General features: G+C 35.1%; 1 protein-coding gene across 1 annotated transcript in view; it reads right to left on the minus strand.

The window, feature by feature from the left end:
* Nucleotides 1-24,570, minus strand: part of LOC128244208 (SCO-spondin-like) — a 73,238-nt gene that overhangs the window by 20,432 nt on the left and 28,236 nt on the right. Inside the window, exons 12-22 of the mRNA XM_052962223.1 lie at nt 24,183-24,206; nt 23,280-23,330; nt 22,317-22,493; nt 21,873-22,064; nt 21,068-21,250; nt 19,945-20,121; nt 19,213-19,404; nt 17,320-17,499; nt 15,548-15,727; nt 9,641-9,873; nt 8,600-8,762 (exon numbers count right to left, since the gene is read on the minus strand). Coding sequence (XP_052818183.1) covers nt 8,600-8,762; nt 9,641-9,873; nt 15,548-15,727; nt 17,320-17,499; nt 19,213-19,404; nt 19,945-20,121; nt 21,068-21,250; nt 21,873-22,064; nt 22,317-22,493; nt 23,280-23,330; nt 24,183-24,206 — 1,752 coding nt within the window. The remainder of the gene's footprint in view (nt 1-8,599; nt 8,763-9,640; nt 9,874-15,547; nt 15,728-17,319; nt 17,500-19,212; nt 19,405-19,944; nt 20,122-21,067; nt 21,251-21,872; nt 22,065-22,316; nt 22,494-23,279; nt 23,331-24,182; nt 24,207-24,570) is intronic.

The following is a 24,570-nucleotide window of genomic DNA, read 5'->3' on the forward strand; positions in this document are numbered from 1 at the left end:
ATGAATTAGTATTATAAATTAATGTGTGTTCAATTGCATAACTATTGAAAGTAATTTCATTTTTAATAAAATATTTATGTGAAGGTCAAGTTTAATTTGCTTACAATCCACTAATAGTTTATTACAGTTGTGATCATCACATTTCTACATGTTTATTGCATAACATTTATAGTTTCCAATTATTGAGTAAATTGTTGTGATCAAAGTGAAAATTTATTGATGAATATTCATGAAATTCATAATATTAATTTGTTGCAAAAAAGTCATGAAAGAAAAATGACCACTTATGATGAACACTTAGTTCAGTTACTTTTAGTTCATAAAGTTCTTAAAATTTGGTTCATGAACTTCATGAATAAATTGGCAATTTTTCCTTCATGAACTTTTTATTAAAAAGTTCATGAACTATTTCATGAATAATTCATGAACTTCATGATCCTTTAGTTCATGAACTTCATGAATAAATTGGCCATTTTTCCTTCATGAACTTTTCATTAAAAAGTTCATGAAATTCATGAACCTTTAGTTCATGAACTTCATGAATAAATCGGCCATTTTTCCTTCATAAACTTTCATTAAAAAGTTCATGAATAATTCATGAACTTCATGAACCTTTTTCGCCGGGGAAAGCATGCAACATATTTTTAATGCAACACAGATTTGTTGGCTTTTCAAATTATTTTTTTGCAATTCCTTCTTTTTTGCTGGCTTTTCACATATTTTTTTTTTTGCAAATTCTTCTTTTTTGCTGGCTTGTCACATTCCTTTTTTGCAATTCCTTCTTCTTTATACCCCTTTTCGTCTATTTCCCTTCTGCAGCGTTATTAAGCAACTTTAAACCGCATCCGAATAAAATTTGTAAATCTTGAAATTTCGCAAACTTACTTTCATTGTTTTTTACCCAATGTAGGTGTTATTTTATTATTTTTTCCATCATTTAATTGGGTTCGATAATTCACATAAAACATATTGTTGGAACTCTGATATTTTATAGAGAAATATAATAATGCTGTATTCAAAGTCAACTTCTCCAATGGGAATTTGTTGTTTTCCAATTACCAATCAGCATAATTTTTTGTTAGAAATTCTTTCCACGTTTAACAAAAAATAAAGGAAAATTCTAAATTATTATCATCAACGGTTGTATAGTTAGCCTAAAAGAATTCGGAAGTTACTTGGAAAAGTTCAATGAAATTTGAAAATAAAATGGTAGATGAAAATGTGAAAACGTAAACACTTTGTTGCAACGTTAAGTTCCCTTGTTTTATTTTACAAAAATTATACCCAGCGCTAGTTCATTACTAAAAAGTAATTGAAAGGAATCAATGAAAGCTTTGAACATTTATAGATATGAGCAAAGTAAAATTTGGCAAAGCGCAGGGATAGTTATTTATAACTATTGCTCTTTGATGTATTCTTTCCCTTTGTTATTGGATGTCTTCAACATCGTCCAAAGCTTAACTTATAACCGTTATGAAGAGTGAAGGAAATTTAAATCTTTGTTTATTTCTGGAAAAATTAATTCCTCTCGTACTTTTATTTCAACCAAAGTTTGATTCCATGGAGAGAAACTGTACACGCTATGCTTTCGTTAAAATCAGATTCAATATATAATTTATAAATGTTTAAAATGTATTTCATGTGAATTCGATGATGATTATATTCAGACATATTGAACAAAATATGTTTAAATCAACCAAATTTTGTCTAAAACGTCACTAAAAAAATAGTGAAATTGAGTGAAAGTATCAATAAATTGGAATAGAAAATTGTAACAGTTCGCGTCTTTCCTGCAAAATAATCCCCGCTTGTGCTCTGGTTCTCGTCAAACAATGATTTCCATCACCAGAAGCTAAATTTGGTTTTGCCAATCTGAAAATCAGCCCAACTATATTTGTTGGAAATTCCTTCCACATTTAAATGTATAAATTCAAAATTATTATCATTAATGTTTGTAAAACAAACTTAGAAAAATTCGAACAGGTAATATTTTCAAAATCAGATGTAATAATGGCGTAAAATTTATTCAAATTCTGTAATGCTCGATGAGGGTTTCAGTTTTGTTGGTTAGCATTTTATGTGTACCATATCCCTTTTTATTTTTAATATCGGATAATAAAATGTCACCAAATATGTTGCACAGGAAGAACTTAAGTAAACAGGAATAAGTGTAAGATTTTTAAAATGTCTTCTATTCTATTTAAGACAAATGTTAGATAACAAGTTTGAGAGGTTGTTTAGCGAATTCGAAAAGGAATTCAGTGACACTTTTACCATTTATGGACAACAATGTTTTAATGTGAATTGTTGCAACGTAATATACCATTTTGCTTGATTTACTTGCAGCATTACTCTGAAATCATTAAGGACATAAAGCCGAAAAACTCACCCTTTTATGCATTGTCATCTCCGTTTGTATTATATTATTTCTTTGGTTTGTAGCACTTTCAAGCTGCAGTTCTTCCCTAGTTGATGAATTATTTTATTGAAATTGGACACAAAAATGATGATGATGATGATGATGATGATGATGATGACGGCGATAATAATGGTTTTGTTCATTAATTGGTGACATATGGTGACACATGGTACAACTATTTTCTACATATGATGCAGGACTCCTTATTATATAACAAATAGTACAGTTTTATATTTTGTAATAAAGCCGATATCATACGGTATCTATAACTTATGTAACAATGTCATGTTAATCTTTCCTGTCTGGTCAGTCCTTTTGATTAGTCAAAGTTTAACTGAAATGTTTATTAATATGTATATTGTAATCTGATTATTTCTTTAAATCAATCCACTCATTTAAATGAACACAATTATCAAAAGATACTCTGTGGACAAATTATCCAAGTTATAAACAAAATGGCTGCTGTAGTATTTATTTTTGATCATGCATTTTATTTATATATATTGCTTCCGAGTAATAGTTAATGTTTATGCATGTGAAAAAAACTATATTTATAGAGGGTGCCTTTTTTAATGTCTTAATACCTTTTTAATGTCTTAATACACTGTATGTCCTGATTTGTTCTTAAAATAACAAAAGTTATATTATTATGTACTCGTGTGTCCAAACTAAACACCGAATGCTTTCTTTCATAAAATCTTAATAACAACAATGGTTGTTCACAAAAAACATTGTAATTCATTGTAATTTTCAAACTTTAAAAATATTTACCAAGTCTTACCTGCTTTCTGATAAGATTCCATTTGCGTCGCTGTCATTCTCTGGTAAGTTCCGGGGAAATTCAAGCTCCCGAAAATACATTCTTGAGACGAAGCCTCAAAGACAAGGCTGCGGCATTCGGTATCTTTGGCACATGACAGAAGACAGCTCTCCACCCGGGATGACTTGCTACTCCTCAGAGTGTTGGCCGCAACGTCAACGCCATCATAAATGTACGCTTTCGAGAACTGGGTGAATGCGTTTACGACACCGAATTGTGTTAAAATAATGATGTCTAGAAAATAACACTTTCTGTGACTTGTCATTTTGGATATTCTTATAGTTCGTGTTTATGTTTCAAGAAACGTTACTTAAATGGTAGCTGCGTGATATGGTGCATCAAGTAACGATATACTACGAGCAGAATAGAAAGAATCGATCTTTAACCAATTTTGTGTTACCTTTCATTGGTCAATCGGTTTTTCAATCAGTTAAATGGCCTTTAAAACTATATTTCTACTCGTTTATTTATGAATACACTTTAAAGTCCAAAATATCCGTAACAATTCGTTACTTTTATGTTCGCCTTTTCATGTTAACATCTAGCAAGAAATGCTTGAACAGTATTTTTTTGCCATATCATAAAGCCCACCTACCTTCATATGGACAAATAGTTTGTCACGGCATAAGTCATACATTGGGCTGATTATTCAGAACTCTGTTTAAAATCAACAACGTTGCTAATGTCATAGTTGAAAACTTAATTGCTCTAGGCGATTCTGCAGTGATCCTTTCAAGACATCAGCTGCGAAATAAACAAAATTAGGATAATTGTAATATTTTTTATTTTATTTTAGATATATTAAATGTGGCATTCATAGAAGTGGTGGGCGGATCAACAGGGATAGTAAATCAATCATGTTCGTGGTATAGAAGTAAAGATCGACGTACTGAAGGGGCGAACCAGTCTTCTTTTTATGTCCGCTCAAATATTGTTGCATAGTTAAACAAGGGAAAATCACTCTTATTGACTTGTGAAAGCATGGACGCCGAAAACGCAATTGTACGCGCGGATGATGACCAAATATAATGAAGTTAAATACGACAAAAACGGAAGAAGGATAGCTCAACTATACTTAAAATATCAGATTTCTGCTAGTATTATATTTGTCAATTTGAAAGCGGTAATGGCATTTCCTTGAGATTTCCTACAGAATATGATGTTTAACTTCCATTAGTTAGTACAAGTCATATTTATTTGCTGAGGTTGTAAATACACTTATTATTTAATGAGATTGTAATCATTTTATTCAATAGAAAACTGTTTATGAATTGTAAAGAGAATATTTCTTGTTAAGATTAATACGGTACATGGCCGCCTCTGAATTATAAGATAGTACTAGTAACTAGCAATATCATAGTTTTTGTCTTGTCTATACATTTTATATAAATAACATATCGCAGCATGTGTGACCTTGATATTGTCAACCGGAGAGCAGAATGTTACCCGAGGCCTTAGCGCCGAACAACATTAAGTAAATAAAACAGTTTGAATTAAGGAATTAATTGCGGGGTTGATGTCATTATCGGGGTATGAACGCAATTGGGTTGGTCAATGTTACGGGACCTGCAGACACAATACAACCAATAACAAGATCAATAGCTTTCATGTATATTGCTATTCAATGAATTACGATCCGAACATATCCGAAGATGTTGCGTTCATCGATTGATGAACGCAATTGCCGAACGGAAATATGAAAATATGCGATCTGATCTTTTGCCAGCAGTCTTATATCACTGGTTGTTAGATGTTGACGCTAAAATGACTCATTCCAAGACCCAAAAAATATGTCAAAATGGTAAATCAGTGTAGCTTTAAAAGAAGTTGTTGTTATTTGTATGTTTTTTCTTGTTTTTTTGTTTTGTTCTTTTGTTGTTGTTTTTTTGTTGTTGTTTGTTGTTGTTGTTGTTTTTGTTTTGTTTTTGGAGGGGGGGGGGGGGTCAGCAAAACTCCACATGAAGTAATTTATTTAAAAAGAAACTATGAATATTAATAGGGTAAAAACATAAGTATGTGAGTTGCTGTTGTGGGCTCGCAGTTTCTTTATGGTAATGATTGATATTTGCGTTGTAAAGATATATTTTAGTTCACAGAATATTTATAACAACAAATTTGCCAATTTTTGCCACATCCAACATACAACCCAGCGCTTTCATCCTGGTCTTCTAGTTGAATCACCACATCAAGTGTCTAATTGGTGGACGTCGTTTTGAAACTCGCAATTCCGCTAGAAGTGTTTTAAACAAGTTTTGAATAAAATATCACCAAAAGAACAATTTGCAAAAGCATTATCTGCCTAGATTTTACGGCTTAAAGTGTGTGGAAGCCTGATGGGAATATTTTGATGTATTAAAATAGACATATCTGCCAAGAGACAAACTATAACGGTTATGCGCCGCTGTTACCTCTATTTATACAACGCTCCTTGCACAATAAAAATCCATCAATAAAAATGAAAGGAGGGAAACATACAAGACAAAAGGTGACTTTTTTATTAACTGTGATTGTATTGACAACTTTAATATTGGTTGGTCTCAAACAAATAACATAAATAACAAAAACATACTCGGAATGGTAAAATATAACTAAAATTAATACTATCTATACAACTTGCACAGAATATGTTGGTACTGAAGTTGCGATCACGAGTATTTAATTTAATCATATTTTATTGCATACTGATACATTTACACAATATATGATGAAGGAAACAACAAAGGAACAAAAACAGTGCAATATAACAAAGCTTACGTTCATATAAAAGGACATGAAACAGGAATGGGCAACGAGTTCTTCCAACATCAGTTACGCCCAAAGTATCACAAGTTTTAAGAACATAGTTGGCAGAAAAACAAAATGTTGGGGCCTCCCGCCTTGAAACCAAAAACGATGTGCACATACATGTAGCCTTTTTAAATGCGCGCATGTTCACCTGAGCGAGCTTTTGGTATGATAAAGTCTTTATTTAGTTTGGTCTCAATTTATTTATTTATAGGTTGGAAAGTGGAGTAAGTGTCGTCTCCCTTTAGATTTGTTTGTAGAATACATACATGGAAGATGTATTTTCAACCATTCTAAATACCAACGTTTAGTGGTACGACAAACTGTATCCAGTTAAATAGTACATTTCTTTACACCTATTATCACATTCGGAGCTCCTCAGCCATTTTTATCGGAAACAACCTCCGATGTTTTTCGACGGTTTACATACTCAAAAAGCGGAACGTTTAAGTCCCCTGCAAGTAGATCGCGTTGTAATTTTATTTAGCAGTTAAACTTTATGACTTAACTCTAGGGAATGTTAATTATGTTTGCAATAATACACTTCACTGGCAATCAATTTAAACTTAGATCAATAAATACAAATCTAAAACATACATACATAAGTTTTACATACATACATAACACTGCCATTAATTAATGATATAATTAAACAATGGCGAACTACTTCAACTGATGTACCGGCATACATCCGGGGTTGTTTTCGATAAAATGGCCGATGAGTTCCGAATGGTGTTATCATTGTATTATTATAATCCTGATTTCAAAATATATGGGTGAAAGTATCCCCGAAATGTTTCCGTTGTCGTCCTCAAACAAAAACCATCAGCACGGCGGCCAGCAAGAACATCCGCCACTCCATTGCTGGAAATAAAACAAAAAAGTCTTTGCAGGGAAGTGTTACGATGGCGACATATTTTGATTATAGCTATCGAATCTCGGTCGAACATTGGACTTTGCTGTACGAATACTCGTTTAAAGAGACACTGTTATTCAAAATCAATGCATACACATGTATAACAAACACCAATTTTGACATAAAAACCTTTAACTGCCTACTAAATAAGGCATTCATGCAAAATATTAAATACAAGATTGTAACCGTGTATTTAACAGCAGAAAAACGCAAACATATTAAATGATTGGTGAATGCTAAAAGATTTTCTGTGGTCTACTATAGTGTCATACGGTAGAAAAACTGTGTTTTATGATCATTTCTTTCAAATTAAACCTCGTATCATTCATAAGAGCAATTGATTTCGACTTTTCATCCCTTTTGGAATATTAAAACAATATTTGTATTTGTTGTACATCTTATCTGGGAGTAAGAGTGCAACTTTACTTAAACGTGTTTTCGCAGTTAAGTACGAATGTTTCAAAAAGTTCAAACCATAAAATAATATAAACGTTTGTTTGTATACAATATAAGTAGATAATAGATTGACCACAGCCACAATCTCGTTAAAGTCAGAACCCCCATTCTCGCTTCACGACGTACACATCGTAATGTCGGGCAAATTACACTGATTTGGAAGCATTTATTCATTGTCGCTTGTCTTCTTTCTTTTATTTAGCTAGTGACAATGAATCAAAGTAAAGACTATTGGCTACTTTCCATATTTACGAGTTTTTGAAGCTGAATGAATTGTGATTTCAAAAACAGGCTAAAAATGCTGGATCTACTGGATCTACTTTTTATAATCATTTTTACTGCATTGTTTCTTCATCTACACCGGATTTGAACACTTTATCGAATACATAGTGGTTACATTCACTAAATTCATTTTGCTTTTAAGAAACTTTTTTTAAATCATCATCATCATCATCATCATCCATCATCATCATCATCATCATCATCATCATCATCATCATCATCATCATGACATATGCAAAATATCCCTTTAAATTGACTCTCGCTTTTTATACGCTGTAAATTTGCAACTTAGCTTAAAGGGAGTGTACAACTTGGCACCAAAAACTTTTTTTTCTGCAACGAATCGCAGGACAATTATTTAATAAAATGATTTACTCTTTGATATCATAATTGTAAAAAAATACCAAATGTAATAAAAAAACGAGTCGGAAACAGGGTTCGAACCGGTGTCACCAAAATTGCAGTTCAGTGTTGTATCCACTGTGCTACGAAGGCTTACCCTAAACAGTTGGACTATTTAAGCTATATACCTAACTTGGTAATATCACGTGATAACATCGACTAGCCAATCACGCATAATGAATGAATTTTACTAGGTAGACATACCTAGTATTTTTTTAATGGAAAAATACGAAAAAAATGCGAAAAATAAATTAATTGTAATTTAAAACTATGTGGTACTTCAGTTTGTAAGTTTCAATGCATTGTACACATCAATACCAAGTTTATGTTAGTTTTCGACAATTTATTTTTCCGCTATTTCACCATACGGAGTACAGCCCCTTTAAGAAAGCTTTAATATTCATAAGCAGTGACGACACTAATGGTCGAAGAAGACGGTGTGTTGCATTATCCGATGTCTAGTCACTTTGACACTCTCATTATTTCAGTATGTATGGAGCAATTCAGTGCAAATATTTACCTGAGGCGTCATTCCTACAAATGGTCGAGCACTGACCCCAGGCGGAGGATTCGTCACTTCCGTCATCACAGTCTGGGGTGCAGTCACAAACGAAGCTCTCTTCGATACACGTGATCCGCCCGCTCTGACACGTGAAGAACCCGGAAGGACATGTCTGAGAATATAAATAAATCATTTTGTATTTATAAAATCCATTTTAAGAAGGTTGTATGGTTTTAAATAACACAAAGACGTGTATTTGGCCCTAGTGGATCGTCGTCATCGTCGGAAACCAGCTTTCTACCGAGTTATTGATGGATATTAACGGAATGGTCGGTCGTCAGCGTTGTGAAAAACCTTAAAGCTCCACTCTCACAGATAGACACTGTTGAAAACTTTTTGTTCATTTATTTTGTCATTAAGTGAGCCAACTTTTGCTTAAGTTCTGGAAGCCAGTCATATAAGAATGTTAACAAAACATCACATCGCACATTTTTCATATTTCCGTTCGAAAATTATGTTTTATGGCTAAAAGCGTTATGAAATCTTTCAGAAAATTGATTTTTTTGGTAACAATTGAGATTAGTATGAGGTAATGTTCAGGAACATGATAACAAAAGTCTCACGTCCAAATTTAGACTCGAAAACCAGTTTTCATTAAATCAGTAAAAGAATCATCTTTATTTCATTTTTTTTAAATAAATGTGAATAATTGTTCAATTTTGAATAGTTATAAAATTCATCATCAAAACTTAACATTACAATGAACTGAAGATTCGCCGTTAATTCGTAAGATTGAACTCTTGACTATAGACTGTTCATAATCATGGCCCCTGCGAACTTGGTGCATATGTTCACAATGAGAACATTCGCAAGAGGATGTCGTTAGGTAATCTAACCAACTGAGAAAAATGGACGAGCGTTGGCTACCTCTTGACACTCTCTTCTATGTTACCTTTTTGTATTTTAAGGTTACTTAAGGATCTTTGAAGTTCAATTAATAATTTGAAAACGGATCTTTTCTTTCATCTTTAAACGGATTCACAAAATTAATTTACTCACGTTCGATGAGTACCCGTTCAAGTTTCCATTTCCTCCCGATCCACCTGACTCGTCATAGCAGCTGGTCTGATTGGCGGAGCAGCTGGTCAGCTCCAGTGATTCCCCAAAACACTGGCTTCCGTCATCGCTTGGTGCGGGGTTGTCACAATATCTGAGTCGGTACTGGTACCCGTCTCCGCACGTTGCGGAACACGCTGCCCACGACTGCCAATCGCCCCACTCTCCGTCTTGTTCTAATGAGAGAAACTGGCGTCAACTAGCATTGCTACGATGTTGAACTTAAATAAACATATACAGTCGCAACTCGTTATGTCGAAGTCGTCAGGACTTGGGGGAAAAATGTTCGAGATAACGAATATTCGACACATCCGAATTACAAAAAAATAGCACCAAACCAAACACATTTGAGTCCGAGTTATGTCTAATTTCTACATCCGCTACATTATTTATTGATAAAAACGACTCCAACAAATATGGTGTTTTTTTTAAGGTATCTGCGTTAAAGATTATAAAGATTGGGCTATAGACTGATGCAATGTGATGGCGTTTTTGTTGGTATCAAAATATTTCAAGTTTTGGTTGTTTTAAGAGTTTCAGCGGTTTTGAAACATGTTTCGAGCGTTTTGCTTGAAGTAACGACTGCGATATTTTGCTTATACAGCAATCGTGAGGTTTTTGAGGTATGTGAAGTTGGCTTGTACATTGTACATCGTAGTTCAGCTTGTAATTCGTCAATTACAAGCTTGTAGTTGGGTATTCAGCTTGTAGTTCGGCTTTTATATTGTACATAGTGATTCAACTTGTAGTTCGCCAATTACAAGCTTGTAGTTGGGTATTCAACTTGTAGTTCGCCAATTACAAGCTTGTAGTTGAGTATTCAGCTTGTAGTTCGGCTCGTATATTGTACATAGTAATTCAACTTGTAGTTCGCCAATTACAAGCTTGTAGTTGGGTATTCAGCTTGTAGATCGGCTTGTACATTGTACATCGTAATTTAACTTGTAGTTCGCCAATTACAAGCTTGTATATCGGTATTCAGCTTGTAGTTCACCATTACTGCACCAGCATTTATAATATTTGAATTACAAGCTAGTCGTTGGGTATTCATCTTGTAGTTCGGACAAATACATTAGCATACATTATATTTGAATTACAAGCTAGTAGTTGGGTATTCATCATGTAGTTCGGACCAAATACATCAGCATACGTTGTATTTGAATTACAAGCTAGTAGTTGGGTATTCATCTTGTAGTTCGGACCAAATACATCAGCACACATTATATTTGAATTACAAGCTAGTAGTTGGGTATTCATCTTGTAGTTCGGACCAAATACATTAGCATACGTTGTATTTGAATTACAAGCTTATTACATAAGCCTCAAATCTTGCGGTCATAGTTGAGCGCTTTTTTGCATGTAACTCCTCAAGTATTCGGTTTAGAGCTTCGGTTCCTATCCCAATTTGTTTGAGAGGTCTTACTCCCTGAATCGGGAGAGGTCACATATTGGGCGCATCTAGTATAAATTAGAACCGAGTCTAAAGCGTTCGAATGTTATTTAAGCCAAGTCAAAAGTTTATTTTCATATCATGTTATTACAGAACATAACTTTACTCAAAATTGAACATATTGACATGGCATGAAAGTAAACATAATCAAAAGCATATAAAGAAAAGTATAAAAAACGACGATTGAAACTAATACATATAAATAAGTAAATATAATTATGTGACTAGCTTCGTCTAACCTTAGTAAACGATAAAAAACATAGCCATATCATACAAAATTGACTTTTATTATAAGCCATCGGAAAATTAAATGTTGTCAATTTGGGCCAATTAACAGAGTATCTAGGAATATATTGAGTACGTTAATCTCTATATTAAGGACATATCAAATAGTGATTGTATTATTTCAACCACATTAATGTTACATTTAGTACAAATTGTGTCTTCTCGAAATATTGGAGATGTCATCAGACGACTACACGGTATTGTGTTTAAATGCTGTGGGGAAATAGACTGGTCAGCTTTTTTAAGAACATGTAATGATCTATTTTTAGAGAAATGTTTACAAACCAGTCTTACAATTATAGCTGACTGCGCATGTGCCAAAATGTTGGCGATTATATCTGCAGACCGTCGGGACCCGGGATCCGGGACCTAAATTTCAAAATTAGTTTTGTTATGTTTTATAAGCGATGCAATGTTTTAACTGCCCTGTGAATCGTTTGAAACTGATTAGTTTTGGAAGGAATTAAATATGCTGAATGCATATGATTTAATGATCATTACATACGTATAATTATAACTTGCTGCCACTTGAGTTCTCATGTGAAAATACTCAATATTATATTTCAAAATGTGCATATTTTGGTAAAAGTTGTTGTTTGAGCAACCGTGTTAGAGGAACAATAGATGACACCACATGTTAAATCGACCATGAGTTCTTGTAGTGTCATATAAGATCGTCCAGGATGTGGTTTATCAAGTAAATAAAAAGTTTAATGGAAATGATTCTAAATTTACTCCGTACGCTTAATTTTACGGTTAGTGTTCACTGAAAGCATAAGTTGAAAACTTCAGGCCTTTGACTGTTGTCATGTGGCATCATCCTGTGGATTTAAAATAAGAACGTTTCATTATGGTCTTTGTGTCAAATTTGGCCGGGCCTGTGTGAACACATGATTTACTTGATAAACCACATCCTGGACGATCTTATATGACACTACAAGAACTCATGGTCGATTTAACATGTGGTGTCATCTATTGTTCCTCTAACACGGTCCAAATCAGTTTCAAACGATTCACAGGGCAGTTAAAACATTGCATCGCTTATAAAACATAACAAAACTAATTTTGAAATTTATGTCCCGGATCCCGGGTCCCGACGGTCTGCAGATATAATCGCCAACATTTTGGCGCATGCGCAGTCAACTATAATTGTAAGACTGGTTTGTAAACATTTCTCTAAAAATAGATCATTACATGTTCTTAAAAAAGCTGACCAGTCTATTTCCCCCACAGCATTTAAACACAATACCGTGTAGTCGTCTGATGACATCGCCAATATTTCGAGAAGACACAATTTGTACTAAATGTAACATTAATGTGGTTGAAATAATACAATCACTATTTGATATGTCCTTAATATAGAGATTAACGTACTCAATATATTCCTAGATACTCTGTTAATTGGCCCAAATTGACAACATTTAATTTTCCGATGGCTTATAATAAAAGTCAATTTTGTATGATATGGCTATGTTTTTTATCGTTTACTAAGGTTAGACGAAGCTAGTCACATAATTATATTTACTTATTTATATGTATTAGTTTCAATCGTCGTTTTTTATACTTTCTTCATATGCTTTTGATTATGTTTACTTTCATGCCATGTCAATATGTTCAATTTTGAGTAAAGTTATGTTCTGTAATAACATGATCTGAAAATAAACTTTTGACTTGGCTTAAATAACATTCGAACGCTTTAGACTCGGTTCTAATTTATACTAGATGCGCCCAATATGTGACCTCTCCCGATTCAGGGAGTAAGACCTCTCAAACAAATTGGGATAGGAACCGAAGCTCTAAACCGAATACTTGAGGAGTTACATGCAAAAAAGCGCTCAACCATGACCGCAAGATTTGAGGCTTATGTAATAAGATTGTAATTCAAATACAACGTATGCTAATGTATTTGGTCCGAACTACAAGATGAATACCCAACTACTAGCTTGTAATTCAAATATAATGTGTGCTGATGTATTTGGTCCGAACTACAAGATGAATACCCAACTACTAGCTTGTAATTCAAATACAACGTATGCTGATGTATTTGGTCCGAACTACAAGATGAATACCCAACTACTAGCTTGTAATTCAAATATAATGTATGCTAATGTATTTGTCCGAACTACAAGATGAATACCCAACTACTAGCTTGTAATTCAAATATAATGTGTGCTGATGTATTTGGTCCGAACTACAAGATGAATACCCAACAACTAGCTTGTAATTCAAATATAATGTGTGCTAATGTATTTGTCCGAACTACAAGATGAATACCCAACTACTAGCTTGTATTTTAAATATAATGTGTGCTGATGTATTTGGTCCGAACTACAAGATGAATACCCAACTACTAGCTTGTAATTCAAATACAACGTATGCTGATGTATTTGGTCCGAACTACACGATGAATACCCAACTACTAGCTTGTAATTCAAATATAATGTATGCTAATGTATTTGTCCGAACTACAAGATGAATACCCAACTACAAGCTTGTAATTGGCGAACTACAAGTTGAATTACTATGTACAATATACGAGCCGAACTACAAGTTGAATACCCAACTACAAGCTTGTAATTGGCGAACTACAAGTTGAATTACTATGTACAATATACAAGCCGATCTACAAGCTGAATACTCAACTACAAGCTTGTAATTGGCGAACTACAAGTTGAATACCCAACTACAAGCTTGTAATTGGCGAACTACAAGTTGAATTACTATGTACAATATACAAGCCGAACTACAAGTTGAATACCCAACTACAAGCTTGTAATTGGCGAACTACAAGGTGAATTACTATGTACAATATACAAGCCGAACTACACGCTGAATACCCAACTACAAGCTTGTCATTGGCGAATTACAAGCTGAACTACGATGTACAATGTACATGCCAACTTCACATACCTAGATTTTTGCCTTATAAATAATACCTGGAAATACAGAACAGAATTAGAATTACGCCGACCATTTGCTATCAAGTATTAATTTATTAGACACCAAATGAACCTTAAAGTCTGCGAAGCTGAGTGATAGTAGGTCATACTTTAAAAAGATCGAAAATGATATTAATTCAGTTTATTATTAATGTTCGTGTTATGAAATTGCTACAGTTTTTTTACAATTCGTTTGCTACTAAATTACTATTCATGAGCACCACAACCTATTCATTGGCACCACAACGTTCAGAAAATCGAACGTAGTGCAGCAAGTATAACAAGTAAAGTTCTAAAATTTGCAACGCGGCAACCTTTTGTTAATAAAAAGCCACACACATGTAAAGAAAATGCTTAAACCTAAGGTACGAGAACAATTCTCACGAAAATCCAGTTTTTTCCGTTGTCAACACTAACGTCTAGCAAGTTATGCAAGTTCTAGACGATCAGATATTAAATTTTATTCAGAACTTTTACCTTTAGAACAACTCATGGCCATTCCTATGTGGAACTACATTATCCAATTTTTTAAATTTACTCGTATAAACCTCTAAAAATGAAAATAAGAAACCATACTCATTGTTTACATCCATATTCCACTCATTGGCACCATAACGGAAGACGCGTTGGAGCATTTTCAACACATAACAAAATGTTATGGCTCCAATGATTACCCGGCGTGTTATAGCTTGAACAACATGATAAAGCTGATGCATGTAGCCGTTATTTGTAAATTTCTTCGAAACAATGAAACCGCAGATACCTATTTCAACTTAATGGTGTTTCAAGGGACACTGTCCGCCATAAAAAAAAAATTCAGAGTGAGCTAGATTTCGAATGGAACGAACCGACGAGACCGCTTCCGGAGGGGGTTTCAAAAGTTTATAAAACAGTTTCAGATTTTCGTAAAATAAACGATAAAACTGTGTGTTTTTATTATTCTATTTGAAACGTTAACAACCAATACACAGTTCGTGAAACCAATATAAAAGCAAAACTAGTTTATTACCAACAAAAACGTTTATAGCATTTAACTACTATTCCAAAAATTTACGCTTTGTCAATTCTTAAAAACATTTTTCAATACAAGTTTATAACGAAAGTTAAAGAAACTGGAAGTTCCTTGGACGCTATTACCATCAATTCAAATGTTACAAGATATGATGTGTGACTTACCCGGACACTCAGTAATCGCGCTGCAGGACTGTGTTTCCGAACTACTGCCAAGCCCATCACAGTTGGCGCCATCATGCTGTGGGGTGGGGTTTGTGCATTGCCGGGAACGCGAGGCGGTGCCACTCCCGCACGTGACCGGACAGGAGCTCCACGCGCTCCATACTGTGAACCCGCCGTCAACTGGAAGGGCACAACACCGTTTGTGAGGTTTACAGTCATTTTGTAGTATCTTTAGCATGTTTAAATATTATGTTATTGTCATAATATCGCGCTTAGCTACATAATATATTACAGCTTGGAAGTTGTCCGGTTAACGCAGTGGTTAGCACACTCGCTCCTCACCAAAGCGACCCGGGATTCGATTCCCGGCTTGGGCGCATGTGAGTTTGGTTTGTGGTCACCAAGCCGGACAAGTGGGTTTTCTCCGGGTACTCCGGTTTACCCCCCATCAGAATACTACACTCTCGCGCAACTTCGTGCCAACGAGAGTGACTTAGTATAAGCTATCATAGCTTTCTTCAGAGCCGTTGTAAAACATGTAACGTTTAAACTGGCTTGGAAGTTATTTTGCAATCAAGTTTTCTACCCCGCCTGGCGGCCAGTATTTATGCTGCAGTTTTGAATATTTTGGAATCTGACAGGACATAATGGTATTTATAAATCAATATTAAACTTATTTTCGAAGTAGATGTTAGGCTGAAAGGAATAATACTTATTAAGTGGCACTCTTAATCAAAATCGATGCATACAGATGTATAACAAAGGTCTATTATAGTCTCATAAGGTAGAAATAACGTGTTAATGTTCTTTACTTTCAAATTGAACTCGGTATCCTTCATACAAAAAACATTGTTTTCGACATTTGATCATCCTTTTTGAAATATTAAAACAATATTATTAATTGTGGTAAATATTATCTGAGAGTAATATAAAAATGCACAATATAGGTTGAAACACAATTTATATTTTATTTATTATTTATACACTATCATGTTAAACTTGTTTGACTTATATGATTAAAAAAGACACAATTATATCACTAAAGTACATATAAAACAAGATCAGCGATATTTTGGCGCTCTTTAGCGGAGGAATTTGTGGCCACGTAGCTATAAATTTTACAATAACATTTATAAAGGTGACTTTTTTATCTGTACCTAAAATCATAAATTTTTGTTTATTTCAAATTTACGAAAAATGTGCTCATTGACATAAAAAACGGAGGACATATTTTTTTTGAAAATGCAATCGTTTGAGAAAAGGAGAAGACGAATTCTGAAAAGATGTCGTTGAAGAAAACAAAAAAAAACTAAATTTATTGAGAAAAATGTGTTTCAAAACGTGTAGAATTGCCCTATCCACTAGCGGTTCCAATGGGGCAAACCCAGCGCCCCCCTACCCCCACCCACCCTAAATTTTAAAACCGCCACAAAATGCACCATTCCGTACAAAAAAGCTAAAACTATCTAGGGGGAGTACTCTAAAACACCAAATATTAAATCTAAAGTAATTTCGGTTGAGGAAGCAAATTGTTAAGCCCCTAAGTTACGCCTCACGAAAAAATTATAAAACATGTGATTTATGAATGTCGTGGTCTATCAGGGGTGGCTGGATAGTTTTAAAAATAAACATAAACAAGTGCTGAAATTGTTTTTACATACCGTAGTGTATAGGACTACCAGTTTTAAATTTGAAAAAGACTTGCCACTGACATAAAATGTAATTTAACTTTAAATTTAAAAAATACGCGCATGCACTAAGGAAGCTCTTACTTGGGCACATCGTGGCAACACTGCACGCCTTGGAGCCAGTATCGGGTCCAATTCCGGTACAGTCGGCCCCGCCATGTTGAGGGGCAGGATTGTCACAGGATCGTGTGCGCTGCTGTGTACCGCTCTCACATGTGGCCGAACATGCCGACCATGTCGTCCAATCACCGTAGTCTCCGTCAACTAGAAAATTGATATAAAAAATCAGTAAAGATAGACTCTTGGTCGCAAATAAGATTAACCACAATTAATACAATTGTTTTAATTTACCGAAAGGGATGAATATATATCGAAAACAATGGTTCTTATGAACGATACTGTGTTTAAATATAAAGCAAGTTTCACGAATCACTGTATTTCTACTTTATGAGATGACAGTTGATCACTGTAAAACGTTTAGGACCCACCAGTCATTTAATGTTTTTGCGTTTCCAGGTATTAAATACACGGTTACAATCTTGTTATCAGTTATTAATATTACCATAAATGAATTATTTAGTAAGTAGTTAAAGGTTTATCATTCAAACTTCGTGTTTGAAATACATGTGTATGTATTGATTTTAAATACGATTTTCACTTTAATTATGCACTATATGTTATTTTCTGTAAAGGCAAACCGCGAATCCCTCTGACATTTGTGGCACACTTTTATAAAACATCGGTCGAGGGTACATAGAAAATATTTCAGTGGGATTTCCATTATTCATACAAAGACATTTTATAGAAATGGGGTGGTATTCAATGTTTAACTTATTATATAAAAGTTAATCTTAGGGTCATACATCATCGACTTCATTCACTCTATTGGTCAGTTAATATTAACAAGTAATCCGATTAGCTACATCGTTCTTAGATCCAATATAGAATACCAACCCAGAACGGTATAATAGAACAAACATTTTATTCAGACTTAAACAATGTAACCAATCGTCTTCATATACATACATTTGTTCATATATTATGTCAATGTATATATACAACATGTAGTGGTATATATTTATATGATGCTATAATAAGTCATACGAGAGTATCACATAATTATAAAACAATTTACTATTTGTAACAAAAATTGGAGTCTGAACTAATGTTTAATCTTTCAAAATTCAATTAATCAAACTAAAGCTTCTTGAACATAAAGACTAATTTGATTAATTCATTCCTGTCAATACAAGTGTTTTCATAATTGTAGAAATTTAGGATGGGTGCATGTAGTAACAAGGTTTTAGATATTTCTTTCTGACATCAGAATAACATGGACATATACAACTAAAATGAAATTCACCTTTAATATCATTAGTATTGCAAGTCAAACAATATATTTCCTCGCTAGGTGTTCGATCACTGTCGTATCTACATTATCAACATTATATAAATATCGCATGGCTTCAAGTGTGACAGTTCATATTGCCAACATGAGGGAATACTGTTACCTGAGGAGAAGCCGATTAAAAATGGCAGGGTGCTGTATAAGAGCGACAGTGTGCTTAGTGTGAATATGGCACATTATATTGCCGTGTGAAGAACCTGAACGGAAAGTGTTAGGTTTTGTGCTTATTTGATGTAATACTAGGTTTAGTAGAATTTCTATGTATTGATAAGTTTTAATCAAAATAATAGAAAATTTCATGGTCTTTAACACTTTAAAATATGAAAGTAGAAGTTTGCTCATGCTGGTCTCAATGAGGCAGAAGGGTGCTACCAAAGGAAGCGCAGCGTGCAACACCTTTCCATACCTCTTAAGCGAAAAGCATTCTCTGTGGATAGCTCTTAAGTGGAAGCATAAAAAATCTCTTTGACCCAAACGCATTTTGGCCTTCGCTTATGACACGTTCCATTCACCATAAGGTTCATTGCGAACGCATAACAAAAAGAAAGCAACAAAATTTTAGAGGTTACCTGGACACGGGTCGTTTGTCTGGTCAGTACAGGCGTCATGCTCGGTGTCCAGTCCAAAGGAGCTGCAGTCGGCTCCGCCCTCCGCTGGTGCGGGGTTCGTGCACGAGCGAGTACGTGTACGGACGCCGGACAGACCACCGCATGTGGCGTTACACGATGACCATTCGCTCCATATAGAATAACCACCGTCAACTAAAATTAATGAATGGTAATTGTTTTCACTCATTTTTTTATGTCATTATTACAGGGGTTTAGCGCGACATAACTGTTGATGGGTGTAAGTTTGTGGTGCCGCTGCTAACAGTATCCGCTTATAGAAATGTAACGAAACACCGTACGCCCTTGTTTTTGACCAAGGTCAGAGAATTTCGCGTTAAAAATCTGCATGCTCCTATTGTACTCGTTCATGGAACCTTGACAATGAGTATTCTACGAGATGATGGCTTTGGCTTAAACTTAGTATCTATTTTACAATGACTGTGGAACAATTTATTACGACAGTATATTAATCACTCTTGTTGGCTCGATTTTTTTGCGATTGTGTGGTCGCGGGAGTAACCGGAGTAGACCAACTTGTCCGCCTTGGTGACCACCAACCTAACTCACATGCGACCAGGCCGGGAATCGAACCCGGTTCTCCTTGGTGTGAAGCGAGTGCGTTAACCACTGCGTAAAGACAACCAAAGGAGGGCTTTAGAGCTGTCGCGTGATGTTAACGAGACGAGGGCTTACCCACAAATGGTCCAGAGTAACACAAGAAGGTCTCCATGTCGTCTCCCGCGCATTCATTACCGTTATACTGCGGGGCCGGATTGTCACAATCTCTCAGCCTTTTTCGATAGCCGCTGTATGCGCTCTTGTAGTAGCAGGCGGAGGACCACTGGCTCCATTGACCCCAGTTTCCGTCAACTAAAATATATATCATTTGAAAACATACCAAATGTGGCATTGACCTTTGCCTGAGATGACTTGTATTTGACTTGATGCTCTTTAATGTTTAAAGGTCTAGTTAAAAGCTTCTATAAGTGACCCCCCTCCCCCCCCCCTCCCCCAAATCTGTGTACAGTACATAACCTACGTGTATTGATCTTAATATATTTGCCTTGTGCCCTCTTATCGGATCTCCGATCTGAGTATCTGCTGTGCAGTTTTTAATGTTTTATTATATAATTGGTCCCTAAATGGCCCTGAGCTAATAAACAAATACACAGGAAACTGGCCCGTACTGTGACACCAGTGCAATTAGCAGAAGATGCACAGCAGGGGATTGTAATGCTATTGTAACCCCTACTGGAGGCGGTTTCATCGGTTCGTTTCATCCGAAAACTAGTTTACTTTGAAACCAACATAGCGGAAAGTGATCAACCACGTTTGTTGAAACTCAATCCTTTTGATAACAATGCCTTACAATGGGCAAATGAGCTAAATGATAAAGGTTATATCTATAATTGGAAATAATGGCTACATGTAGTAGCTATGGCCATGTTGTTTAAACTGTACACAAAATCATGCATTTGCGAAACTATCAAAACCGAGTTCGAAACTGCTGAAACCATTGACACCAAAACTAAAACTGGTTTGATATCAACAAAAACGCCCATAGTGTAAACGAGTTAAACAGACTGATGGACGGACGTTCTCAAGTAACAACCTTTGTAAGGTCTTTTCCCATGACTCCTATTTAAGAAATATTACACACCACTGAGGGTCATATGACATTTTAAGAATCAGTCAACCCCCGATGTAGTTGTATATGAACGGAGGAGTTAGCGAATGTTTGTTCGCGTATACATAATTTACGGTCATGTTCAAGGTAATAAGTCTTTAAATTACCCAATTCCATAGTGCTGGTTACCTGGACATTCAGTATTGTTACAGGATAGTGACTCCGAAGCCGGGCCAAGAACGCTGCAGTACGCTCCGCCATGGGCCTGTGCGGGGGAATCGCAAGCACGTGTTCGTGTGCTCGTGCCAGTTGAGCACGTGGTACTACAGTCTCCCCACTCCGTCCATTGCCCGTACCCGCCGTCAACTGGGTCTGAAGGATGATAAAGAATTCGATGAGTTCATAATTGGGTTTCACTAGCCCAAAATATTTTGGTTGAGCATTTTGGCAGTGCAGTTTAAAGTCGTGCATCTGTATTTAATTAAGAAACAAATGCACAATTTAAAACTGAAAACCCAAACATGTTTTTAGACGGCAGGGGGGGGGGGGGGGGAGGGGGGATTTACGTCCTCTCTCAATCCGAATCGAATCTTGGATAATGCCTTTTGTGTACCCGGTGGTTATGCTTTTACAGATAAGCCACCGTTCCGCGAATCACTGCGGAGCTGAAATATGTGTCCTTGCGGTATTCCATTCTCAATTTACTTCACTATTTGTCATTGCTAGAAACATTTTTTCCTACATTTTATTCTATTCATTAACAGCTGTTAAACATCTATGCTGAGATGAATTTAAATGTGTGTTCTCGTATATATAATTTACGGTCATGTTCAAGGTAATGAAAAACATGCACGTTTTGTAGCTCAACTTAAGAAACCATCTAAACATTTAGGTCCCTTTTTTATGTTCAAATCGTTTTTACAGGGTATCATTTAAAAAAAATAATAATATGCTTATAGGCAAAACAAAAATGCGTAATTTCTCGTAGCTATACCTGGACAGGGGACATTGGTCTGAGCATAACATTCTATTGTCTGGTAGTCTGGTCCAAGGGAGCTGCAGTCCGCCCCGTCATTCTCTGGCGTGGGGTTCGTGCACGTGCGAGTGCGCTTGATCACACCAGCCTGACCCGCACAAGTGGCGTTACACGAGGCCCACGTGCTCCAGGAGGTGTAGCCGCCGTCCTCTGAAAGTTTATATTTAAATATCTGAACAAATCTGCAAATTGGAACACATCGGCAAATGTCCATCGAAAACGATATCAGAGGTATACGGATTGTGTAAGCAATAAATATACTTTCTGAAGCATTATTCTGGCACTAGTTGACTGCCATGACTACGAATTCATTAACTAAATAATGACATGTTTTTCATACATCAGTTCTGAATTCATATTAACTTGCAAAAGATTCAGGTAAAAATGATAAACACGAATTACTTATAAAAGGACCGGAGTAGCACAGCCACGTCTCCATAGCGTCACCATCACACTGTTGGCCGTCATACTGAGGTGCCGGACTATCACACTCGCGGACCCTCTTCCGGTAGCCGCTGTAGGCGCTCTTGTAGTAACAGGCGGAGGACCATTGATTCCAGTTTCCCCAATCTCCATCAACTTGAAATGTAAGGGTTAAAAAGGTTAAGGTGGCCAATAAATAATGATCGTATACGCCTAAGGTTATCGTTCATACATATAGGACATTATCCCCGGGCGCCTATGACTCAAGCCCGAAATTTACATACTAGTATCTAGTTTCTTTTTATAATAGTCTGAACGTTTACGTATCACACCCTATACACCTTATTTTCAGGATACTGAATACTGATTAAAAGTTCGGCTCAGGTTTCCACAAGGGCGTTTAAGTGCGTCATAAAAGTCCGTTTGTTGCGCCTATTTGTGGTAGCACTCGTTCTGATTGACCCTCAAAACAATGAAAACTCAAATGAAAGTTGTTGAGCTAAATTGTGTTCTGTCGTAAAAAGGTGTTTCCGCATGTCAAATCATTCCGCCCACAATTGTTTCCACCTGTTAAATATCTTAGAGGATGTGTCCCAGCTATTTCGCGAAAAAACTCCGCCATAAGCCTAAAAATTACGCTGCATATTATTTATATATTTAGCCTGTAGATTCCGCCTATATGGTTAGGTGCTGATTATACCAAACCTTTGAGTTTAAACGGCCGACAACATAGTAGACACCACACGCTGCAGATTAACCCATAAATAAAACTTTTACTAGTAACAGTAAATCACGGTGGTGAATCGCGATTTTCTGCTTCTACTCGTGTGAATTATTTAAGATTTGCTTGCATTTTAATGATGCAATCATTGGCCGACATATGTCTTGTGACGGGAGCATAAAAAATTATCACAACCAGTTTTCAAATAAAATCAGTCTTACTTGGAGATGGTCGGGCGCAGTCCTCGCCCGTGCTACCGTCCTCGTCGTCATCTGCATAGATAAACATAATTATTATTATTACATGATCTATGAATAAACCGTCCACGGTTTGACTAATATCAGTTTTTGAATAAAAGGCCATATTGACATGCCGACCGGAAACAGTTGATTAAATGACGTCATAATATCGCTGGAAAACATCACTTTAAAACGACATATTGATCTGTCTTAATATAGACCGGATCCTCATATGACGCATGTGGCATGATGTAATAAAACAGTAATTTACTGATCATTTGTGAAATATGCACTTCATATTGACAGCAAACTCGTTATTGACAAAGGTCAATAATTACTATTTGGTCAATGTGTTAAGATATTTAAAGATGCACTCTTACTCCCAAATAAGATTTACAACAATTAATAATTTTCTTCTAATATTCCAAAGGATGAATACGTGTCGAAAACAATGGTTCTTATGAAGGATACCGAGTTAAATTTGAAAGAAATGAGCATAAAACACGGTATTTCTACCTTATGCGAATATATTAGACCACAGTAAATCATTTAGCATTCACCAATCATTTAATATTTCTGCGTTTTCTGCTATTATTTACACGGTTATAATTTCGTTATTACTTATTAATATGTTCTATAAATGCAATATTTAGTAAGTAGTAATAGGTTTATCAGTCAAAATTAATGTTTGTTATACATGTTTATGTACTATTTTTGAATAAGAGTGTCACTTTATCAGATTTTATAAGTAAACAACTGTTTTTTTATTACATGATACAAACATACTTATTTAAGAGAGTTTTCAAAAAAAAAACACACATTTATAATGAACAGCAAAATTGCATTTTGTTTTGAAAAAAGCTTAAATTATAAAATGTATCTTACCGGTGGTTGTATCGCTGCCATCGCCTACAAGTATAAAAAGAAGAGTTATTAAGAATTTATAAAAAATAAAAAATAAAAATATGAAAAGTTATATTTCAATGACATCATTTTTAATAGTTTTAATATTTACAAATGTCATATAATTCCCGTCTAATCAACTTTTTTTTCTTGCTGCGTTCCAAGCTTATAAACTGTAAACATTTTCTTTTAAATGTTTGTAGTTGTATTATACCAGCTATTAATTATAAAATAGCTGTTGTTATCGAGAATAATCAACCCGTTTCATCACCTTTATGTTTACTTTACTTTAAGAGGTGATGTTTTAATTTGAAGGCGCAGTTGTTTTTATGAGGTAGAGTTTAACATCTTAATGTAGAGGCGAAGTTTT

The sequence above is a fragment of the Mya arenaria genome, chromosome 8 (assembly GCF_026914265.1).
Source record: "Mya arenaria isolate MELC-2E11 chromosome 8, ASM2691426v1".
NCBI lineage: Eukaryota > Metazoa > Mollusca > Bivalvia > Myida > Myidae > Mya > Mya arenaria.